This window comes from Macaca mulatta, chromosome 3 (genome assembly GCF_049350105.2).
Source record: "Macaca mulatta isolate MMU2019108-1 chromosome 3, T2T-MMU8v2.0, whole genome shotgun sequence".
Taxonomy (NCBI): Eukaryota; Metazoa; Chordata; class Mammalia; order Primates; family Cercopithecidae; genus Macaca; species Macaca mulatta.
In genome coordinates, this window is record NC_133408.1 from 36,243,728 (window position 1) to 36,268,848 (window position 25,121).

At 50.9% G+C, this 25,121-nt stretch overlaps 1 protein-coding gene across 3 annotated transcripts in view; it reads right to left on the reverse strand.

Moving 5' to 3' along the window:
* The window catches only part of SNX8 (sorting nexin 8), a 57,497-nt gene that overhangs the window by 15,091 nt on the left and 17,285 nt on the right, over positions 1-25,121 (reverse strand). For all 3 annotated transcript variants that reach the window (XM_001086393.4, XM_077995985.1, XM_077995986.1), the window contains exons 2-4: positions 7,607-7,812; positions 5,638-5,755; positions 2,069-2,190 (exon numbers count right to left, since the gene is read on the reverse strand). In XM_001086393.4, the coding sequence (XP_001086393.2) occupies positions 2,069-2,190; positions 5,638-5,755; positions 7,607-7,812 (446 nt within the window). The remainder of the gene's footprint in view (positions 1-2,068; positions 2,191-5,637; positions 5,756-7,606; positions 7,813-25,121) is intronic.

Sequence of the window (25,121 nt, forward strand, 5' to 3'; positions counted from 1 at the left end):
CAGAGAAACGACCACTCCATCCACAGACCTCCATCCGCAGATGGGGGGAGGCTCTCCAGAGAGACAGCCACTCCATCCACAGACCTCCATCTGCAGATTGGGGGCGGCTCTGCAGAGAAACGGCCCCTCCGTCCACAGACCTCCATCCGCAGACAGGGGAGGCTGTGCAGAGAAACAGCCCCTCCATCCGCAGACGGGGGGCGGCATCAGCCCCGGAGACAGACGGCAGATACGTGAGACCCTGGTAGGTTCCAAAAGCGCAATAGAACAGGGCAAAAGCGTCTTCCTTCCTGGGAACGCACGCCTGGCGCCAGGGACACCAGAGCCCAGGGAGCTGCTGGGCAGAGGAAGGACAGGCCCAACCACTAGCACTAGAGCCCTCTCATCTGAACGAGGCTTCCTGGGCAAAGCCATGCCTGAAAATCAGGAGCCACCCAGGAGATACAAGGGGAAACCCTAATAGGCAGCTGTTGACGTGTCCAGGAATTCTCAAATTTCAGAGATGCCTTGAAGATCATCTGACTCAACTCTCATTTTACAAAAAACAAAAACCTGAGGCCCAGCATGATGCATGCCTGTAGTCCCAGCTACTCAGAGCCTGAGGCGGGAGGATCGCTTAGAGCCCAGGAGTTCAGGGCCAGCCCGGGTAACATAGTGAGACCCCATCTTTAAAAACAGAAAGCAAGCAAGAAAACTGAGGCCGGGAAGTGACAGAGAATGATACCTGTGGAAAGGCCACAGGGCGCATCCTACCCCCAGAACAGGGGTATCGCCCGCCTGTGACCCACGGCACCCCTCCCCACCGCCCCTCCCAGGTCCTGCCACATTCCTCTTCTGACAATCCAGATCGCCTTCCAAAGGAAGGTTTCCACCCCCAGGGCTCAAAAGGTCCCACTGCGTGCTCCAGACATCCCCAGGCGCATCCCAGAGACACCCCAGGCACAGGGCGAAGGCCCCTCTGCCTCCGAGAGAAGTGAAGACAAAAGGAAGCAAGGCTTGTGTGAAGTCAGCCTGGGAGAGGGGGTGTCTTCCTGCAGCAGGGACACGGGCAGGGGCCCTCAGGTCCCCATTCAAGAAGGGCTTTCCAGAAAACAGAGGAGAGCCTGGAAACCTCTATTCCAGTGGAGCCCCCGCCCCTCCGCTCACAGGGAGAGGGTCCTGCAGGCACAGGCGGAGGAGAAGCACCCGACCCGCCTTCCCTGGAGGGGCTGGCGGCTGCTTCCTCCTGCAGGAAACAGGAGCTGTGCTGCAGGGTTGGTATTTTTGTTTTGTTTTGTTTTTTGTTTTCTTGAGACAGGGTCTCGCTCTGTCGCCCAGGCTGGAGTGCAGTGGCACAATCACAGCTCACTGCAAGCTCCACCTCCCGGGTTCAAGGGATTCTCATGCCTCACCTCCCGAGTGACTGGGATTACAGGTGTGCACCACCATGCCTGGCCTCAGTTTCATTTTGTTTTGGCAGAGACAAAGTCTCGCTATGTTGCCCAGGCTGGTCTCAAACGCCTGGGCTTAAGGGACCATCTGGCCTCGGCCTCTCAAAGCGCTGGGATGAGAGGCGTGGGTCACCGTGCCCACAAGCTATAGCTTCTTGACACACACTAAAGCTGTGCCGCAGCAGCTGGGAGGAAGGAACCCCCGCTCGGACCTGGACGGAGCGCGTGTACAAGAAGTTAATTCCCGGCTGCAGGTCTGTGCTGTGGCTCTGACAAGGAGACTCAGCCTGTGTTCCAGTGGTCCCTAGTCAGACAGGGCCTTGTTTTAAGTAAACACTTCTTCCCATCTGGAGTCTCTGGCACCTCCCTAAACCCTCCAAAACATCCAGCCTAAATCCTCAAAGTGACCACAGAGACCCATGATCTCCACACAGATTTACAAAATCCTGCAAAGTCAACACCAGGCACACCTCTGAAAATCACATTCAGACTGTTATCTGGAGACGAAATAAGTCTTATCTGTGTCATTCCTGCTGGGCGTCCAACGAGGGACCAGGAGGACAAGAAACCAAACCTGAGAGAGGAAAGGGCGGGTCCGGAGGCTCGGGACCTCCCGGGGCCAGGGCAGACACACTCACCGAGCCACTGAAGGACAGGAAGAGCTTGAGGACCACATCCTCGGAGAACAGGGGGTGCCGTGCCACCAGGTTGACGAAGCGCTTCAGGGCTCTCCTCCTGGCCTCGATGAACTCCCTGTCGGCTGGAGGAGGGCACGGGGTCACTGGACAGAGTCCAGGGTGCCGGCCCCCATCTGCTCTGGGTGAGTTCTCAAAACTCTCCCTACAGGCGGCAGAGCGCCCAGTGGCTAGCGGAGGGCACTGGCCGGGCCCCCAGTGCTGCTCGGACAATGGGTCTGAAAAAGCTGCCCAGAGCTAGAGCTGCACTCCCAGATGCCCCCTCCGGCCACACACACTTGGGTCCAGGAGCTGCCAGGGAAAACCACAGATCTGCTTGTCTCCATCGGGAGTCCTGGGAACCACGAGAGCGGTCGCTTTGATCACCTCCATTAAAGACATCCTCCAGAATCCCCTCCTGGCACTTCTCTCCGCGAATGAATGGGTTTTGCTACGCTCCAACACTAACGCAACCCAGGGTTTTTTTGTTTTTTTTTTTGAGACAGAGTTTCACTCTTGTTGCCCAGGCTGGAGTGCAGTGGCACAATCTTGGCTCACTGCAACCTCCACCTCCCAGGTTCAAGCGATTCTCCTGTCTCAGCCTCTGGAATTAGCTGGGATGACAGGTGCCGCCACCACACCCGGCTAATTTTTGTATTTTTAGTAGAGATGGGGTTTCACCATGTTGGTCAGGCTGGTCTCCAACTCCCGACCTCAGGTGATGTGCCCACTTAGGCCTCCCAAAGTGCTGAGATTACAGGCGTGAGTCACTGCACCCGGCTGAGTTTTTCTATTCACTGTGCTTATAACTCACTCTGCAAAGGATCCAATTACTCATTGCTTTCATTCAGGTTAAATATTTTCACTCTAAGGGGAAAAAAAGTAAAAGCATATACTGATGCATTCAGGACATTTCAGTATGAACACAAATAAAAATGGTATTTAAGTACTTTTTTTTTCTTTTTTGAGATGGAGTTTCGCTCTTGTCACCCAGGCTGGAGTGCAGTGGTGTCATCTCGGCTCACTGCAACCACCGCCTCCCAAGTTTAAGGGATTCTCCTGCCTCAGCCTCCCAACTAGCTGGGATTACAGGCATGTGCCACCGCACCCAGCTAATTTTTGTACTTTTAGTAGAGACAGGGGTTTCACCATGTTGGTCAAGCTGGTCTCGGACTCCTGACCTCAGGTGATCCACCCACTTCAGCCTCCCAAAGTGCTGGGATTACAGGCGTGAGCCACCAGCACCCAGCCTTTAAATACTACTTTAATGTATTAAGAAATACAGTCAGGGCCGGGCGCGGTGGCTCAAGCCTGTAATCCCAGCACTTTGGGAGGCCGAGATGGGCAGATCACGAGGTCAGGAGATCAAGACCATCCTGGCTAACACGGTGAAACCCCGTCTCTACTAAAAAATACAAAAAACTAGCCAGGCGAGGTGGTGGGCGCCTGTGGTCCCAGCTACGCGGGAGGCTGAGGCAGGAGAATGGCGTGAATCCGGGAGGCGGAGCTTGCAGTGAGCTGAGATCCGGCCACTGCACTCCAGCTCGGGTGACAGAGCGAGACTCCGTCTCAAAAAAAAAAAAAAAAAGAAAAAAAAAAAAGAGAAATACAGTCAGGTTCTATGGCCCACGCCTGTAATCCCAGCATCTTGGGAGGCTGAGGAGGGCAGATCACATGAGGCCAAGGAGTTCTACATCAGCCTGGCCAGCGTAGCGAAACCCTGTCTCTAAAAAAAGACATAAAAGAGGCTGGGCACTGTGGCTCACGCCTGTAATCCCAGCACTTTGGGAGGCCGAGACAGGCGGATCACGAGGTCAGGAGATTGAGACCATCCTGGCTAACACGGTGAAACCCCCGCCTCTGCTAAAAGTACAAAAAACTAGCCAGGCGCAGTGGCGGGCGCCTGTAGTCCCAGCTACTTGGGAGGCTGAGGCAGGAGAATGGCGTGAACCCAGGAGGTAGAGCTTGCAGCGAGCCGAGATTGCACCACTGCACTCCAGCCTGGGCGACAGAGCAAGACTCTGTCTCAAAAAAAAAAAAGAAAAGAAAGAAAACAAATACAGGCCAGGCGTAGTGGCTCACGCCTGTAATCTAGCACTTTGGGAGGCCGAGGCAGGTGAATTACCTGAGATCAGGAGTTCAAGACCAGCCTAGGCCACGTGGTGAAACCTGTCACTACAAAAATACAAATATGAGCTGGGCACAGCGGCACGTGTCTATAATCCCAGCTACTTGGGAGGCTGAGGCACGAGAATCACTTGAACCCAGGAGACAGAGGCTGCAGTGAGCCGAGATTGCACCACTGCACTCCAACCTGGGCAACAGAGTGAGACTCTATCTCAAAAAAAAAAAAAAAAAAAAGAAAAGAAAACAAATACAGTTGGCTGGGGCTTCCCTCCTGGCTCAAGACTGGCAGGCCTCTTCCGATGAGGCTGCGCTTCCGTAACGCGCAAGTGGTGCAGCACGTGTGTGCGGTTTCCAGGTGCTGAACACCAGCCAGCGCTCAGCAACTCGGATGCCCAGGTCTGAGCCAGCGTCCCACATCCCTGTTGCGTCCTCTGCTCTCTGCTGCCCTGAGCGCCCACATGCCCTTCAGCGTGATCAGAATGATCTGCTCTGTGGCGTTCGCACGGGACGGGGAGAAAATCACACCATCAGACCCCGAGCTGCTCAGCGACCGGCGAGAGGCAGAAGCACTTATGCACCATTGTACGATTTCAGATGCAGGGAACCGGCCACTGTGTTAGCTCTGATGCTGCGCCCCCGTCCAGGACAGGGTGACTGTGGAAGGGCTGGGAACGGCGGAAAGCCAGGATCAAGCTCTAAGCACTTGCCTTCCCAGCATGTTTTATTCACAATTGGAGGAACGGGCTGAGGGAGAGACCCCCAGTGAGATCAGAGCTGGCAGCCGCGGTCCACGTGCTCTGCAGCCCGGGGGGACACAGGCCTGGGGAGGGGCTCCCAGGTCATCTGTGATCTCCCACCTGGCCCAAGGCCATCTTCAGGCAGAGGTGAAGGTGAGGCAGCCGCATGCTGTCTTTTCTCTCCTGCAAGACGCAGCTTACATTTCCTACTTGCACAACTTCTGTTCTCTTCCATGAGGTCAACGAGTGCTCCCATGGTACCCATGGCTCAGGCTCCCATGGCTTTGCAGATGCCGGCAGGGCAATGCCAGCCAGGTGAGTACACAGTGCTCCTGGCAGTCCTCCTGGGAGCTCTCGGGGGCCCTGGCCACTGCACTCTGGAGAGGGGAAGTGGGGTTCTCTTTCACACCTGCACAGCAAGGGCTTCCCCACCTGTCAGTCATCCAGGTCATCCAGTTGAAGGCTCCAGTGGGCCAAGGATGCCGGGTGCCAGTCTCCCTGCCTGCACCAAGGCTGCACTCAAGCCATAGCTCTGCCCCAGATGCCAAAAGGCTGGAGTTTCCCTGCAGCCCTGCACCTGCCTAGTCTACAGTGGGCTCCATCCCTGAGCTGGGACCACAGGGTGGGCTCGCCCCCTCCACCCCCAGTGGGCAGCACGCCCAGCTTTACCTCCCAGCATTCTCTTGGGTGGCAGGGCAGGCACCATACGGTAGGGAAACTTGTGCAGGAGCATCTCCTGGAAGACCACGAAGTCATTGTACCGTCTGTACACGGAGGACTTGAAGCGCTGCAAGAGAAGGTTCGGTGCTTAGATCTGACATTGGAAACCACGCCACCTCATCACTTCCCCTCAACAGAGCCCAGGAAAACAGCAGCACCACGTGCATCTCCTCTCACCAGGCCTTTACTAAACGGAGAAATCCTGTAATGCCTTCGTGTATGGCAATGCAACTTTTAAACTCTTAGGCCGGGCGCGGTGGCTCCTGCCTGTATTCCCAGCGCTCTGGGAAGTCGAGGCAGGTGGATCACCTGAGGTCAGGAGTTCGAGACCAGCCTGGCCAACATGGCAAAATCCCATCTCTACTAAAAATACAAAAATTAGTTGGGTGTGGTGGTGGGCAGCTGTAGTCCCAGCTACTTTGGAGGCTGAGGCAGGAGAATCCCTTGAACCCCAGAGACGCAGGTTGCAGTGAACCGAGATCGCGCCACTGCACTCTAGCCTGGGTGACAAAGCAAGACTTTGTGTCAAAAAAATTAAAAAAAAAAAAAAAAATTAAGCAAACGATATGAGTCACAGCAGCTTCCCACCTGGTCAGTGGCTGGCCCATTACACACACATCGGGGGTGACCAAACTGCCTCCTTGACAAATGCTACCTGCGTGGCAATGAATTTACTTAAGGGACGGGCAGCTTAGTAAGACTGGAAGAAAGGCCAGCTGCTGGCTCCTGGCAGGGAACAGCACGTCCCACACCCTCACAGCTGCCTCGCCCCCAGGCTGCCGGGCCCCAGAAGGAAGGGTTGGCTCGCTCCACTCCCCCGCAGCATCCCACCAGCTGGTCCACATCTCCGACTGTGGCCCAGAGGGCCAGGAACCACGGCAATGCCAGACAGCAAGGCGGCTTTGACACGGTCCTCAAAGGGAATCCTCCCCTCTCTGACCCCCTTCATCCTTTACTGACAACCATTTGAACCGTGTGGCCACAGGCTCTGGAACACAATGAAGCAGAGCAGAGCAGACGGCAGGGTAGGGAGACCTGCTCGCTCGTCCTTAAGGCCAGGTGCAGCGGCTCATGCCTGTGAGCCAAGCACTTTGGCAGGCCAATGTGAGAGGAATGCTTGGGCCCAGGAGTTTGAGACCAGCTGAGACAACATAGCAAGTCTCCGTTTGTAATTTAAAAAAAAAAAAACAACACAAGACTGGGCATGGTGGCTCATGCCTGTAATCCCAGCACTTTGGGAGGCTGAGGCGGGCGGATCACAAGGTCAGGAGATCAAGACCGTCCTGGCTAACATGGTGAAACCCTGTCGCTACTAAAAATGCAAAAAATTAGCCAGGTATGATGGCGGGTGCCTGTGGTCCCAGCTACTCGGGAGGCTGAGGCAGGAGAATGGTGTGAACCTGGGAGGCGGAGCTTGCAGTGAGCTGAGATCGTGCCACTGCACTCCAGCCTGGGTGACAGAGCGAGACTCAGTCTCAAAAAAAAAAAAAAAAGGAAAGGAAAGGGGAAAGGGGAAAGGGGAAAGGAAACGGGAAAGGGAAGGGAAGGGAAAGGGAAGGGAAGGGAAGTGGGGAAGGGAGGAAGGAAGGAAGGAAAAAGGAGAAGAGAAAAGAAAAAGAAAAGAAAAAAGAAAAGAAAGGAAAAGAAAAGAAAAGACAAGACTGCAGAGCACAGTGGTGGGGAGGACGAACTGGACCAGGTGGGGACATGGCTGGGCCAGAGCGAGGTGCAAGGAAAAAAGGTGTGGAAAAGTCGGCTCCACAGTCTGACCCTGCTGCGAGTTCTGGATCTTGCCTATAGCCAGCCACACAGACTCACCCTTCAGCCTTCTCCTGTCACACCACTCCTGCCCTGAGATGCTGAGATGCGACCCTTTCTTCCCCATCCTGCCCCGACATACACACAATTTGCCGGTTACCTGGCTGGAAACCTCATACTCCACGTGCTTCAGGAAGAGGCCCTTCTTCTCCGGAATGAGCTCCACCTGCACAGTGTCCCTGGCCAGCAGCTCTTGCAGGGTGTGGGACAGCAGCAGTGGGTTCCCCTGCGGCATCTGCATTCGACTGGGGGCTGCGGCCTGCTGCACGATGGCCTGGGGCTCGATGGCCTGGGGTGTCAGCTGATCTGCAGGGGAGAGGGCGAATGACCAGTGAGAACAGCTGCTCAAAAAATGGAGCCTTGGCCAGGCACGGTGGTGCACCCCTATAATCCCAGCACTTTGGGATGCCGAGGAGGGAGGATCACTTGACCAGCCTGGGCAATATGGTGAGACCGTGTCTGTACAAAAAATAAAATAAATTGAAAAGCGCAGCCTCCCTCTGCTCTGTGCTAGCTCAGCACGTGGACTCTGGCCATGTCACGCAGCAGGTCCCATCCTCAGCCAGCCACACTCACTCACACCATGGAGCCGAGGCCAGACTCGCTCCCTCACACTACGGAGTCGACGCTAGACTCACTCACTCTCACTACAGAGTCAACACCAGACTCGCTCACACGACCTGCTTATAGCTAGGACTCCCGACCATACGCACGGAAGAATTAAGCCAGAAAACTCCAGCCACCTTACGGACAAGAAGTCACCGTGCATCCTGCACAAAGTGGCAAAAGCAAATCAGAGATCCTACGCCCAGCTTGCAAAGAAGAAACCAAAACAAGGAATCATATGTAAAAAGTCAGTTTAGTTTTTAATACAGAGTGAGTTCTAAATAGAAAAAAAGAAGTTTGGTTTGGTTTTTTTTTTTTTTTTTTTTTTTGAGACGGAGTCTCGCTCTGTCACCCAGGCTGGAGTGCAGTGGCCGGATCTCAACTCACTGCAAGCTCCGCCTCCTGGGTTCACGCCATTCTCCTGCCTCAGCCTCCCGAGTAGCTGGGACTACAGGCGCCCGCCACCGTGCCCGGCTAGTTTTTTGTATTTTTTAGTAGAGATGGGGTTTTACCGTGTTAGCCAGGATGGTCTCCATCTCCTGACCTCGTGATCCGCCCGTCTCGGCCTCCCAAACTGCTGGGATTACAGGCTTGAGCCACCACGCCCGGCCTTTTTTTTTTTTTTTTTTTTGACATGTTGATGCGCGCCTGTAATCCCAGCTACTCAGGAGGCTGAGGCAGGAGAATTATTGCTTAAACTCAGGAAGCAGAGGATCACCCCACTGCACTCCAGCCTGGGCAACAGAGACTCTGTCTCCAAAAAAAAAAGTTTAAGTTTTCTCTATTAAGCATGTATTAATTTTTATGATTTTCCTGATCATTAAAATAAGATAGGCTGGGCGCGGTGGCTCAAGCCTGTAATCCCAGCACTTTGGGAGGCTGAGACGGGTGGATCACAAGGTCAGGAGATTGAGACCATCCTGGCTAACACGGTGAAACCCCGTCTCTACTAAAAAATACAAAAAACTAGCCGGGCGTGGTGGCGGGCGCCTGTAGTCCCAGCTACTCCGGAGGCTGAGGCAGAAGAATGGCATAAACCCGGGAGGCGGAGCTTGCAGTGAGCTGAGATCCGGCCACTGCACTCCAGCCTGGGGGACAGAGCCAGACTCTGGCTCAAAAAAAAAAAGATAATCTTCCAAGAATGTAAACTCAGTAATGATTACCAAGTGGTCACATGCTGGTGAAGAATTTGAACTATGATTGCATGAGAATCTGAAAGAGCTCAAAAAACACATTTTAAATCAGACACTTCTTCAACTCTCGATTGCTCTCAAACATCTTAACCGCTTCTGTGTACAAGTTCCAATCATTAGAAAGTTACGCTTTCAAGTGTCAGCTTGCTAAACTAGCATATCCATACCTTTTTTTTTTTGAGAGACAGAGTCTCACTCTGTTGCCCAGGCTGGAGTGCCGTGGCACGATCTCGGCTCACTGCAACCTCCACCTCCCGGGTTCAAGCGATTCTCCTGCCTCAGCCTCCGGAGTAACCTGGAGGACAGGCGTGCACCAATATGCGCAGCTAATTTTTTTATTTTTAGTAGAAACAGGGTTTCACCATGTTGGCCAGGCTGGTCTCAAACTCCTGACCTCAAATGATCCACCGACCTCGGCCTCCCAAAGTGCTGGGATTACAGGCATGAGCCACTATGCCCGGCCACATGTCCATATTTTCAAAATAAATTTTAATTAAGAAAAAGAAAGTAAAAGACCGGGTACAATGGCTAGTGCCTACAATCCCAGCACTTTGGGAGGCTGAGGCAAGAGGATCGCTTGAGCCCAGGAGTTAAAGACCAGCCTGGTCTTTTGTAGAGATGCCATCTCTACAAAAAATAAAATTACGGGCATGGTGGTGCAACCCGTAGTCCCAGCTACTCAGGAGGCTGAGGCAGGAGGATTGCTTGAGCCCAAGAGTTCAAGGCTGCGGTGTGCCGAGATTGGGCCACTGCACTCCAGCCTGGGTGACAGAGTAAGACCCTGTCTCTAAAAAAGAAAAGGAAAAAAAAAACATCATTTCAAACAGGGTACACTGCCAGGTGACGGACCACGCACTGCACAAAGGGCAGAAACCCCAGGAGGAGGAGCCTGGCTGTCTGCGGGAATAAATGTTAACGCTCACGAATGGGACTTCAACATTCTCATCAAACTGACACCCCTTGAAGCTACGCACACAGCCCATAAGACACAGCGCCTGGACGATACACCCCACACTAACCCAGTCCCACAGACAGAAAACAGATCAGACGAGAGAGGCCAGCTTGGCCCCGGGTTGGAAAAGCTGTGGACGCAGGATGGGATCTGGTGCAGAGAGATCCTGGCTGAAGTCCAGCCTCCATCATTTCCTAGCTGTGTGGCCTAGCTCACAGCCACCTCTGAGCTTACCGTTCAAATCCGTGTGGTGGGCGTAAGGATGCCCAACCCCCTGGCCTGGCCATCGCCATCTATGTCCTGATACAGCAGCAACCCCCAGCAGGCCCCTTGAACGGCATCCCTCCCCACTCCAACCCTTCTGGCACCAAACTGCTTTACTGTGGGCTTCAGACCCAACCCGGAACGTGGACTTGGAAGTCCTGCCCCTGAAGTGCTGCTCGCTATCTGGGAGACCCCGGGAGGGAAGCGGCCCCTCAGATCCCAGGCCGAGGGCCTCAGAATTCAGTGAGGAAGGAGAGCTGAAAATAACTCGCCAATAGAAAACATTCAATAAATGTCCCTGACTTCCTTCCAGATTTACCACGCTCCAATCCGAAAAGATTCTGTAAATCTACCCGCTAAAACTCAGACTGATATTCCCCTCTCAGCAAGTTCTCGGTGGCGGTCAGCTCCCCAGACTGGCTCACAAATCGGTGCCTTCCACACGATGCATGGGGATCACATGTGGATGCTCCACTAGGAAAGATGTGGCTGTGAGAGGGGGCTGGGCAGACGTCACAGGAACCAGGCACACGGTGAGGGGCAGAGTCAGGCCCACGTCAGCCGCCGGCCCACTGTGACCCCTCTTTGCAACAAAAAAAGGGAAAACAGGCCACAAGCAATATTCAAGATCCTTTCAGCCTCACGAGGTTGTGGATCTCCAAGTGAGTTATCCACAAATCAGAAGACAACGAAACTTCAAACACACGCACCCCTGTCTCCCACCCAGTGTCTTCCACCAGGAACCTCAGACAGTAACGACCCAGAGCAGGCGAGCGCCACATTCTGTTCACAGCCGACACCTCGGGCCTCCCGCGCCAGAGTCCACAGCTTTAGAAACAAACAGGATTGGCCAGGCGCGGTGGCTCACGCCTGAATTCCCAGCACTTTGGGAGGCTGAGGCAGGTGCATCACCTGAGGTCAGGAGTTTGAGGCCTGCCTGGCCAACGTGGCGAAATTCTATCTCTACTAAGCACAGAAAAATTAGCTGGGCATGGCCGGGCGCAGTGGCTCATGCCTGTCATCCCAGCACTTTGGGAGGCCAAGGTGGGCAGATCACGAGGTCAGAAGATCGAGACCATCCTGGCCAACATGGTGAAACCCCATCTCTACTAAAAATACAAAAAACTAGACAGGCGTGATGGTGGAAACCTGTAGTCCCAGCTACTCAGGAGGCTGAGGTAGCAGAATGGCGTCAACCCGGGGGGCGGAGCTTGCAGTGAGCAGAGATCGCGCCACTGCACTCCAGCCTGGGCGACAGAGCAAGACTCTGTCTCAAAAAAAAAAAAAACAAAATTAGCTGGGCATGGTGACGGGCGCCTGTAATCCCACCTACTCAGAAGGCTGAGGCACAAGAATCACTTGAACTCAGGAGGTGAAAGTTGCAGTGAACTGAGATCATACCACTGCACTCCAGCCTGGGCAACAGAGCAAGACGCCATCTCAAAAAAAAACAAATAAACAGTATTTGCCGACGAACCCTGTGCAAAGACGCTCCCCCTTCATCCGAGCACAACTTCTGCAAATGCCGACCTCGGCAGAAGTCACAGGCTCCGACAGCCTTGGCGCAGGTCGCACGGGACCTGCTCGGTGGAGGTCCCCGAGCAGCACAGCTGCAGCTGTTGCCTGGAGGCCAAGCCCTCCCCAGACTGGCCCACACACCGCTTCCTGCTGACCCAGCGGTGGGGCTACACTGAGCACTCGGAGACACCTCCAGCTCCGGGTCCATGCAGCCCAGGCACTCCCTGGGGTTCCCGGTGCCGGTGGAGAGGGCTTCAGTGCTGGTGCTTTCAGAGCCAGGACAGGGCATGGGCCTTCCCAAAGAGACCGCAAGTGTGGCTCCTACCGTCCCGTGTAGTGGTGGGGAGGACCCGAATGCGTATTCCAACTCCAAGTTCCATGCTCTTCCACGACACAAGGCTGCTGTCCCCAGCTGCCAGTTCCCTACAACAGAGGGGGTACCAGGACCAGCGAGGATGGCACAGCGTCCCAGGGTTAAATTCTCCAAAGTGGGTGCATATCAGAATTGCCTGGTGGGCCCCTTCGAACACAGAGGGCTGGGCCCACCCCCAGAGTCTCTCCAACAGGAGGGCTGGGGTGGGGCCTGGGAATCTGCTTTTTTTTGGAGGGGGTGCCGGAGTCTTGCTCTGTCATCCGAGCTAGAGTGCAATGGCACAATCTCAGCTCACTGCAACCTCAGTGTCCAGGGTTCAAGCGATTCTCATGCCTCAACCTCCCAAGTAGCTGGGATTACAGGCGTGTGCCACCACACCCGGCTAATTTTGTATTTTTAGTAGAGATGGGGTTTCACCATGTTGTCCAGGCTGGCCTTGAACTCCTGACCTCAAGTAATCTACCCGCCTCTGCCTCCCAAATTGCTGGAACTACAGGTGCCCGCCACCACACCCGACTAATTTTTGTATTTTTAGTACAGATGGGGTTTCACCATGTTGTCCAGGCTGGTCTCAAACTCCTGACCTCAGGTGATCCACCCGCCTCAGACTCCCATAGTGCTGGGATGACAGGCGTGAGCCACCATACTCAGTCTGGAATCTGCATTTCTAACAAGTTCCCAGATGCTGCTGCTGGTCAGGGGCCACAGTTTGAAAGCCCTTGTCATAGGGCAACAGAGAGAGAAGGAATTAGATCACTTGTCCTAAACCCTCCCACGAAGCAGAATGGAAATCAGGTGTTTCTGAACACGGCCTTTATTTCTTCTTTTTTTTGTGTGGTTTTTGTTTTTGTTTTTGAGATGGAGTCTTGCTCTGTTGCCCAGGCTGGAGTGCAATGGTGCAATCTTGGCTCACTGCAACCTCTGCCTCCCGGGTTTAAGCGATTCTCCTACCTCAGCCTCCTGAGTAGCTGGGACTACAGGCGCCCACCACCACGCCCAGCTAATTTTTTGTGTTTTTAGTAGAGATGGGGTTTCACCATGTTAGCCAGGCTGGTGTCAATCTCCTGACCTCGTGATCCGCCCGCCTTAGCCTCCCAAAGTGCTGGGATTACAGGCATGAGCCACTGCACCCAGCCTAGGTTGTATACTTTAAACAGAAACTTTTCATAGCTTCGATTTCATTACCTTAAGGTTTATTTTTAATATCTTATTTAATGTGATGTAACATTAAAATATTTTGAAATAAAGTCACTCCATCCCTACAACCTGTATACATCTATATTCATTTTTGCAGATTACTTTCCATTTCCATGTGCATAAAGTTGTAATGTGCCATATAGACTATTTTATTATTTAAACTTTTTATAGATTTATATATATATATATATATAAATTTTTTTTTTTTTTTTGAGATGGAGTCTCGCTCTGTCGCCCAGGCTGGAATGCAGTGGCACGATCTCAGCTCACTGCAACCTCCGCCTCCCGGTTAAAGCAATTCTCCTGCCTCAGCTTCCCGAGTAGCTGGGACTACAGGCACCCGCCACCACGCCTGGCTAATTTTTTGTATTTTCAGTAGAGACTGAAAATACACAGTAGAGACTGACCGTGTTAGCCAGGATGGTCTCGATCTCCTGACCTCATGATTCACCTGCCTCTGCCTCCCAAAGTGCTGGGATTACAGGTATGACCCACTGCGCCCAGCCTAAATTTTATATTTTTAAAAAATTAATTTTTTGGTTGGGCGAGGTGGCTCATGCCTGTGATCCCAGCACTTTGAGAGGCCGACGTGGGTGGATCACAAGGTCAGGAATTCAAGACCAGCCTGGCCAAGATGGTGAAACCCCGTCTCTACTAAACATACAAAAATTAGCCAGGAGTGGTGGTGGGCGCCTGTAAACCCAGCTACTCGGGAGGCTGAGGCAGAGAATTGCTTGAACTCAGGAGGCAGAGGTTGCAGTGAGCTGAGATTATGCCACTGTACTCCAGCCTGGGCAACAGAGTGAGACTCTGTCTCACAAAAAAAAAAAAAAAAAAATTAATTTTTCATAGAAATAGGGTCTCGCTATGTTGCCCAGGCTAGTCTCAAACTCCTGAGCTCAAGCAATCCAGCCTGGGCAACAGAGCAAGACTCTGTTTCAAATAAAAAAAAGATTGATGAAAAGAATATTAAACGTGATTATTGTCCAGGCGGGGTGTCTCACACCTGTAATTCCAGTACTTCAGGAGGCTGAAGTGGGTAGATCCATTGAGTCAGGAGTTCGAGACCAGCCTGGCCAACATAAAGAAAACCCATCTCTACTAAAAATACAAAAATTAGCCAGATGTGGTGATGCATGCCTGTAATCCCAGCTACTAGGGAGGCTGAGGCAGGAGAATCACTTGAACCTGGGAGGTGGAGGTTGCAGTGAGCGGCGATCACACCATTGCATTCCAGCCTGGGTGACAGAGTGAGACTCCATCTCAAAAAAAAATAAAAACAAAAGGCCGGGCATGGTGGCTCATGCCTATAATCCCAGCACTTTGAGAGGTCGAGGCGGGCAGATCACGAGGTCAGGAGATCAAGACCATCCTGGCTAACACAGTGAAACCCTGTCTCTACTAAAAATACCAAAAATATTAGCCGGGCATGGTGGCGGGCGCCTGTAGTCCCAGCTACTCGGGAGGCTGAGGCAGGAGAATGGTGTGAACCTGGGAGGCAGAGCTTGCAGTGAGCCAAGACTGCGCCACTGCACTCCAGCCTGGGTGACAGCGAGACTCTGTCTCAAAAAATAAATAAATAAATAAAAATAAAAATAAAAAACAACAAGAACAACAACAAAAACCCTATATAAAGGCTGGGTGCAGTGGCTCATGCCTATAATCCCAATACTTTGGGATTGCAGTGAGCCAGGATAGCACCATTGCACTCCTGCCTGGGCGAGCAGGGGAAAACAAACAAACAAAACTATGCTTTGTGGTGTTCTGGGAAAAACCCTTCGACTTGGCTACACTCTTCAGTGTGGCTGTGTGGTTCACTGTGCTTTTGAACACACTGGTGGTGGCGTCATGTGTTCTGGACCATCCATGGAGCCTACAATTCAAAATTCAGTTACTGGCGGGGCAGAGTGGCTCATGCTTGTAATCCCAGCACTGTGGGAGGCCGAGGCGGGCAGATTATCTGAGGTCAGGAGTTCAAGACCAGCCTGGCCACCATGGTGAAACCCCAACTCTACAAAAAATACAAAAATTAGCCAGGCATGGTGGTGTGTGCCTGTAATCCTAGCTACTCGGGAGGCAGAGGAAGGAGAATCATTTGAACCTGAGAGGCGGAGGTTGAGGTTGCTGTGAGCCGAGATCGCACCACTGCATTCCAGCCTAGGTGACAGAGGGAGACTGTTAAAAAAAAAAAAAAAAAGAAATTCAGATACTGTCTTTGCAGAAAATCTTAGTGAACATTTTTATGGTATCCAGAGATACATTTCTGTCATGGAGATATTAACTTTGCAGTGAAAATACACAATACACAATGTTACAGACACACGTCATTCCCCTCCTCTCCCTTTCCCTTCTCAAAGTGAGTGCTGTTCTAGAGCTGATGGGTACTGTTTCCAGGCAGGTCTTTCTCGACTGCTCAGCTCAGTGAGTTTGCTATATGAGCACACCAGTGCCACGGCACCCAGATAGCAACAGCAGAATTAGCGTGGATGCCCGCTCAGGCCCTGTCAGCCACCACCCCAAGAGTAATCACTGACTTCTCAAGCTGGGGGTTTGCCTATTTTGGGGTTTTTGTTTTTGAGACAGCGTCTCACTCTTGTCACCAAGGCTGGAGTGCAGTGGTGCAACCACAGCTCACTGTAGCCTTGACCTCCCAGGCTCAAGCAATCCTCCCACCTCAGCCTCCCGAGTGTGGCTGGGACCACAGACGCACGCCACCACACCCAGCTAATTTTTGTATTTTTTGTAGAGATGAGGTTTCCCCATGTTGCCCAGGCTGGTCTCCAAATCCCAAACTAAAGCAATCCTCCTTCCTCAGCCTCCAAAAGTGCTGGGATTACAGGTGGAAGCCCCTGCGCCTGGCCTGTTTTTATATTATGTAACTGCCCTCGACAAGTCAGTTCCTTTGTTCCTGACGTCTTTCCCTCGGCATCAGGCTGTGGGACCTGTCGTGCACGTGGCTGTAGGGCTCTGGCTGCCCCTGCAGCGGGCGCCGCTGCGTGACTGTGTCCTCGCCACCTCCTCCTCCCTCTGCTGTGGGGTATCTGGGAGGGTTCCAGCGCCTCCCTGTTCCACATGGCGCTGTTATGAACATTCCAGCACGTGTCTCTTGGTGGACATATGTGCGCCTTTCTGTTGGCTCCATAACATATCTAAAAGTGAAGTTGCTGGATCACGGGATCTGCATATGTTCAGCTTGGTAAATATTTCAGTTTTCCAAAGTGACTGAGCCAATTCACACTCCCACCAGCAAGAGCTCCAGCTGCCTCGCACACGGGCCAACATTCAGTATTTTCCCTCCGTGTTCCCTCATTCTGGGAGGCCTGTGCCTCTTTTAACATAGTTGCAATCCATTAATTCACTGTTCCATCTAGATGCTTTTCCCTTTACATTATAACCACCGTTCTGTATTCCCAATCCTCAGGGAGGAAGCAAAAATTCTGCTTTTTTCTTTTTTTTTTTTAAATGCTGTGAGGATACATTCCCTAGATTGCCAAGGCAGTACCGCAGCCACTCTCTGAACATAGTTTCGGAAGAAAAGTCTCACTCGATGCTTTTCTGTTAGTAATGTAGTAGTGTTCATGTGGGTATAAAAAAGCCACTCGGGCCAGGCACTGTGGCACGCACCTATAGTCTCAGCTATTCGGGAGGCTGAGGCGGAGGCTGCAGTGAGCCATGATCGAGCCATTCCACTCCAGCCTGGGCAACAGAGCAAGACTCCATCTCAAAAAATAAAAATAAAGCCAGCGTGATGGCACACACCTGTAATCCCAGCACTTTGGGAGGCTAAGCCGGGTGGATAACCTGAGGTCTGGAGTTCGAGACCAGCCTGGCCAACATGGTGATACCCCATCTCTACTAAAAATACAAAAATAAGCCGAGCATGGCAGTGCATACCTGTAATCCCAGCTACTGGGGAGGTTGAGGAAGGAAAATCACTTGAACCCAGGAGGTGGAGGTTGCAGTGAGCCAAGATTGCACCACAGCACTCCAACCTGGGCAATAGTTAGAGCAAAACTCTGCCTCTAAATAAATGAATAAATAAATAAATAAAGCCAGCATGATGGCTCACACCTGTAATCCCAGCACTTTAGGAGGCCAAGATGGGCGGATCACTGGAGGCCAGGAGTGCGAGACCAACCTGGGCAACACAGCGAGACTCAGTCTCTACTAAAAATACAAAAAAAACTTAGCCAGGCACGGTGGTGCATGCCTGCAATCCCAGATACTCCAGAGGCTGAGGCACGAGAATCTCTTGAACCCACGAGGTAGAAGTTGCAGTGAGCTGAGATCACGCCACTGCCCTCCAGCCTCAGTGACAGAGACTCAGTCTCAAACAATGAAAAAAAAAAAAGAAAAGAAAAATAACAGTGCCCAGCACGTAACAGATGCTAAATAAACACCTGCTGAATGAATGAAAAGAATCTAATTCACGTGAGCAAGAAAGCCACATAACTTCACTGGGGGCCAGGAGGGTGGCCGAGGCAGGGCGACAGCCGCATACCCTCCCAGTGCTTGTGAGGTCTCGTGGTGAGGGGACCGTGCCTCAGTCAGCCGCAGCACCAAGCAAAAGCTGCTGACACAAAGAGAACGTGGTCAACGGGCCCTGCCACGCTGAGTCCCGAGAGTGACCTCCGTACGAGGCAGAGAATCTTCCTTCCTCCACCACGGCCTCTCTGCCAACTCTTAGCTACATCCATCTCCCCTAGAAGAACAAGAGGAGGAACCCTGGTGAGGAAATACTGGCGCATCATCCAGACAACCACCCTACAATCAGAGAACAAGGTTGCTGTCTTTCTGCAATGGCCTCAGGGTTTCTACCTTGAAGCAAAGTATAAACAGTCTTGTAGCTGGGCACTGGCTCACGTTTGTAATCTCAACACTTTGGGAGGCTGAGGCTGGAGAGGATCACTTGAGCCCAGGAGTTTGAGACCAACCTGGACAACACAACCTATCTCTACCAAAAAAAAAAAAAAAAAAAAACCGTCAGGCATGGTGGTATGAACCTGTAGTCCAAGCTACTTCCAAAGCAGGAGGTGGTTTGAGCCCAGGAGTTCAAGGCTACAATAAGCTATGACTGTGCTACTGCAGTCTAGCCTGGGGAGTAGAAGAGACCCTGCTTAAAAAAAAAAAAAAGAAAGAAAGAAACTAGACCAGATGTGGAGGCCTACACCTGTAATCCCAGCACTTTGGGAGGCCAAGGTGGGCGGATCACCTGAGCTCAGGAGTTCGAGACCAGCATGGCCAACATGGTGAAACCTTGTCTCTACTAAAAATACAAAAATTAGCTGGGCGTGGTGGCACGTGACTGTAATCCCAGGTACTCAGAGGGCTGAGGCATGAGAATGACTTGAACCCAGGAGGCAGAGGCTGCAGGAAGCCAAGATCGTGGCACTGTACCCTAGCCTGGGTGATAGAGCGAGACTCCATCTCAAAAAGAAAAAAAAAAAGGACACCAGTCTTGTAAGGGCCAACCCCCTGGTCCTGATTACTAAGAATTTCTGAAATGAGTTCTCTCCAGGCTCCAAGCTCAGTTCAAACCCCGCTTCAACACTGAAGTGCTTCCCAGGCCAGTTAAGGATCTATCAGTCCTTGCTTCCTTCACACTCCCACAACTGGCGTGACTCTCCTTTTTGAGCCTTCCTCAACTTGTCTCATTCACAGGCTTCTCCCAAACTAAAGCAAACACTCCTTTAGAGAGCTGCGGCTTCCCACTGCTCCCTGTCATGGGAGGAGCACACCACAAGTGCACCCAGAACACATCTAATGATGGACAACTGGGTACCCACCTTCAAAAGCATGAAGCCCAGCCAGGCATGCTGGCTCACGCTTGTAATCCCAACACTCTGGGAGGCCGAGATGGGTGGATCCCCTGAGGTCAGGAGTTTGACAGTGGCCTGACCAACATGATGAAACCCTGTCTCTACTAAGAATACAAAATTAGCCGGGCGCGGTGGCTCAAGCCTGTAATCCCAGCACTTTGGGAGGCCGAGACGGGCGGATCACGAGGTCAGGAGATCGAGACCATCCTGGGTAACACAGTGAAACCCCGTCTCTACTAAAAATACAAAAACTTAGCCGGGCGAGGTGGCAGGCGCCTGTAGTCCCAGCTACTCGGGAGGCTGAGGCAGGAGAATGGCGTGAACCCGGGAGGCGGAGCTTGCAGTGAGCTGAGATCCGGCCACTGCACTCCAGCCTGGGTGACAGAGCGAGACTCCGTCTCAAAAAAAAAAAAAAAAAAAAAAAAGAATACAAAATTAGCCAGGCGTGGTGGTGCGTGCCTGTAATCCCAGCTACTTGGGAGGCCGAGGCAGAAGAATGACTTGAACCCAGGAGACAGAGGTTGCAGTGAGCCAAGATCCCACCATTGTACTCCAGCCTGGGCAACACAGTGAGACTCCATCTCAAAAAAAAAAAAAATGAGGCCAGACCCCTCCCTCACACCATATATGATAACTAACTCAAAATGGGATCACAGACCTAAATGTAAGAGCTACCACTACAAAACTCTTAGCAGAAAGTATAGGCATAAATCTTCAGGGCCTTGGGTCAGGCAAAGACTTCTTAGGTATGACACCAAAAGCACGGCAACAAAAGAACAAAATACTCAGCAACTTGGGACGCTGAGGTGGGAGGGTTTCCTTCAGGTTAGAGTTGGACACCAGTGTGGGCAACACAGGATTTTGTAGATCCCACCTCTACAAAATAAAAATAAAAAATCAGCCAGGCATGGTGGCTCATGCTCGTAGTCCCAGTCACCCAAGAGGCCGAGCTACCCAAGAATCACTTGAGCCCAGGTTGAGGCTGCAGTGAGCTACGATCGCGCCACTGTACTCCAGTCTGGGTGACAGAACAAGACCTTATATCAAAAAAAACCAAAAGTAAATACATAACAAAACAGCTAAACTGAACTTCATCAAAATTTAAAACTGTTGTGCCGCAAAAGACACCACCAAGACAGTGAGACCAGGCTGGGCACAGTGGCTCACGCCTGTAATCATAGCACTTTTGGGAGGCTGAGGTGGGAGGATCACTTAGCCCAGGAGTTCAAGACCAGCCTGGGCAACACTGTGAGACCCCATCTCTACAAAAAAAAATAGCCAGGTATGGTGATGCCCACCTGTAATCCCAGCTACTTGGGAGGCAGAGGCAGGAGGATCATTTGAGCCCAGGAGGTCAAGGCTGCAGTGAGCTGTGATTGTGCCACTGCATTCCAGCCTAGGTGACAGAGCAAGACCACCTCAAACAAAAACAAAACAAAAACAAAAAAAAATTGGCCAAGCACAGTGGCTCACACCTGTAATCCTAATATTTTGAGAGGCTGAGGTGGGAGGACTGCTTGAGGTCAAAGAGTGCAAGGCTAACCTAGCCAACATGGCAAGACCCTATTGCTAAAAAAATTTATTTCTTTTTTCTTTTTCTCTTCTTTGTATTACTTTTTACTTTTTGTTTAGTTTATTTTCCCCCTGAAATGCCAAAAAAATTTTTTAATACTTTAAAAAAAGAATGAAAGTGAGGCTGCGTCCCATGGCTCACGCCTCCTGAGGCAGGAGGACTGCTTGAGCCCAGAAATTCGAGATCAGCCTGGGTGACAGAGCAAGACCCTATTTCTAAAAATAAAAATAAAATAAAATAAAAAAGCCAGGTGTGGTGATGCCTGTAGTAGCAGCTACTTAGGAAGCTGAGGCAAGAGGATCGATTGAGCCCAGGAGGTTGAGGCTGCAGTGAGCTATGATCGTGCCACTACACTCTGGCCTGGGCAACACAGTAAGACCCTGTCTCAAAAACAAAAACAAAAACAAAAACAAAAAGAAACTGAAAAGACAACCCCCAGAATGGGACAAAATAAAATATTTTAAATTATATACTGATAAGGGACTTGTATCTAGCATATATTAAAGAAATTTCAGCCCAGCGCAGTGGCTCACGCCTGTAATCTAGCACTTTGGGAGGCCGAGACGAGCGGATCATCTGAGGTCAGGAGTTCAAGACCAGCCTGGCCAACATGGCAAAACCCCATCTATACTAAAAATACAAAAAATTAGTCAGGTGTGATGGCAAATGCCTGTGCTCCCAGCTACTCGGGAGGCTGAGGCATGAGAATCGCTTGAACCCGGGAGGCGGAGGTTGCAGTGAGCAGAGATTGCCCCTCTGCACTTCAGCCTGGGAGACAAGAGCTAAACTCCATTTCCAAAAACAACAAAACAGAATGACAACAACAAAAAGAATTATTACAACTCAATTCTTTTAAAAAATAAAAGAATACAACTCAATTCTTTTAAAATTACAAATTACCTAAATTTTTCGGCAGGGGTCGGGGGAACAGGGTCTCACCCTGTCACCCAGGCTGGAATGCAGTGGTGTGATCACAGCTAACTGCAGCCTCAAACTCCTGGGCTCAAGCAATCCTCCAACTTCAGCCTCCCAAGTAGCTAGGAACACAGGTGCCTGCCACTACACCCAGCTAATTTTTTTATTTTGTGGAGATGGGGTCTAACGGTGTTGCCCAGGCGGTCTCCAACTCCTAAGCTTAAGCGATCCACCCACCTTGGTCTCCCAAAGTGCTGGAATTACAGGAGTGAGCCACTGTACCAGACAAAATTGCCTAATTTTAAAGACGTACAAAAAAATTGAATAGTCATTTACCTAAAGAAGATGCAGAAATGGCCAATAGGCACATGAAAAGATGCTCAGCCAGGCGTGGTGGCTCATGCCTGTAATCTCAGCACTTTGGGAGGCTGAGGCGAGTGAATCACCTGAGGTCAGGAGTTCGAGACCAGCCTGACCAACATGGTGAAACCCCATATCTACTAAAAATACAAAAATTAGTTAGACATGGTGGTACGTGCCTGTAATCCCAACTGCTCAGGAGGCTGAGGCATGAAAATTGCTTGAACCCGGGAGGCGGAGGCTGCTATGAGCTGAGATTGTGCCATTGCACTCCAGCCTGCGCAACAAAGGAATATTCCATCTCAAAAAAAAAAAAAAAAAACAGACCAGGCACGGTGGCTCACACCTGTAATCTCGGCACTTTGGGAGGCCAAGACAGGTGGATCACCTGAGGACAGGAGTTCAAGACTAGCCTGGCCAGGCCGGGCGCGGTGGCTCAAGCCTGTAATCCCAGCACTTTGGGAGGCCGAGACGGGCGGATCACGAGGTCAGGAGATCGAGACCATCCTGGCTAATATGGTGAAACCCCGTCTCTACTAAAAATACAAAAAACTAGCCGGGCGAGGTGGTGGGCGCCTGTAGTCCCAGCTACTCGGGAGGCTGAGGCAGGAGAATGGCATAAACCCGGGAGGCGGAGCTTGCAGTGAGCTGAGATCCAGCGACTGCACTCCAGCCTGGGCGACAAAGCGAGACTCCGTCTCAAAAAAAAAAAAAAAAAAAAAAGACTAGCCTGGCCAACATGGCGAAACCCCGTCTCTACTAAAAATACAAAAATTAGCCAGGCGTGGTGGCGGGCGCCTGTAATCCCAGCAAAAAAAAAAAAAAAAAAAAAAAAAACGGAAATGTGTTTCTGTTGCTTTTGGGGTCTTGGGCATAAATTCTTTGCCTGGGCCTATGTCCAGAAGAGTTCTCCCAATGTTTTCTTCTAGAGTTGTTATAGTTTCAGGTCTTAGATTTAAGTCTTTGATCCATCTTGAGTTGATTTTTGCATGTGGTGAGAGACAGCAACCCAGTTTCATTATTGTGCATGTGGCTATCCAATTTTCCCGACACCACCGATTAACCAGGGCGTCCTCGCCAGTGTTATGTTTTTGGATGTTTTGTCAAAGATTGGTCAGTTGTAAAAATGTAGCTTTATTTCTGGGTTCTCTATTCTGTTCCATGGGTCTGTGTGTACTTTTATAGCAATACCATGCTATTTTGGTTACTACAGCCTTAGAGATTAATTTGAAGTCAGGCAATACGATCCCTCCAAATTCATTCTTTTCGCTTAGGATTGCTTTGGCTTCTCGGGCTCATTGTTTCCATGTGAACTTTTGGATTTTTTTTCTAATTCTGTGAAAAATGATGTTGGTATTTTGATAGGAATTGCACTGACTCTGTAGATTGCTTTGGGCACTATGGTCATTTTCACAACATTGATTTTCCCAATCCCTGAGCATGGGAAGTTTTTCCATTTGTTTGTGTCATCTGTGATTTATTTCATCAGTGTTTCGTCGTTCTCCTTGTAGAGATCTTTCACATCCTTGGTTAACTATATTCCTAGGGTGTCTGGTGGTTGTTATTGTAGCTGTTGTAAATGGGAATGAGTTCTTGATTTGATTCTCAGCTTGGTCACTGGCGGCAGATAGCAGTGCTACTGATTTGTGTACATTGATTTTGTAACCTGAAACTTCACTGAATTCTTCTCTCAAATCTAGGAGTCCTCTAGAGGAGTCTTGAGGGTGTTCTAGGTATAATATCACATTGTCAGCAGGGATAGTTTGACTTCCTCTCTTCCAATCCAGATGTACTTTATTTCTCTTGCCTGATTGCTATATAAATGGGGCCTATTTAATACCTTATTTAATGTGATGTAACATTAAGATATTTTGAAATAAAGTCACTCCATCCCTACAACCTGTATACATCTATATTCATTTTTGCATATTACTTTCCATGTGCATAAAGTTGTAATGTGCCATATAGACTATCTTCTTATTTAAATTTTTATAGATTATACATTTTTAAAAAATTAATTTTCTGGCCGGGCGAGGTGGCTCACGCAAACCTACAGAATGGGAGGAAATATTTGCAAACTATACCTCCTATAAAGGACTAATATCGAGAATCTACAAGGAACTCAAACAAATCAGCAGGAAAAAAAACAAGTAACCCCAATAAAAAGTGGGCAAATGACATAAACAGATATTTCTCAAAAAAAGATACACAAATGGCCAGCCGGACGCGCTGGCTCACGCCTGTAATCCCAGCACTTTAGGAGGCTGAGGCGGGTGGATCACCTGAGATCAGGAGTTCAAGACCAGCCTGGCCAACATGGTGAAACCCTGTCTCTGCAAAAATACAAAAATTAGCCAGGCATGGTGGCAGATGCCTGTAATCCCAGCTACTTGGGAGGCTGAGGCAGGAGAACCGCTTGAACCTGGGAGGCGGAGGTTGCAGTGAGCCGAGATCACACCACTGCACTCCAGCCTGGGCGACAAGAGTGAGACTGTCTCAAAAAAAAAAAAAAAAAAAAGATACACAAATGGCCAACAAATATATACGAAAAATGCTCAAAATCAGTAATCCATCAGAGGGACATGCAAATGAAAACCACAATGAGATAGTATCTTACCCCAGCCAGAATGGCTATTATTAAAAAGTCAAAGAACAGGGGCTGGGCGCGGTGGCTCAAGCCTGTAATCCCAGCACTTTGGGAGGCCGAGATGGGTGGATCACGAGGTCGGGAGATCGAGACCATCCTGGCTAACACGGTGAAACCCCGTCTCTACTAAAAAAAATACAAAAAACTAGCCGGGCGGCGTGGCAGGCACCTGTAGTCCCAGCTACTCGGGAGGCTGAG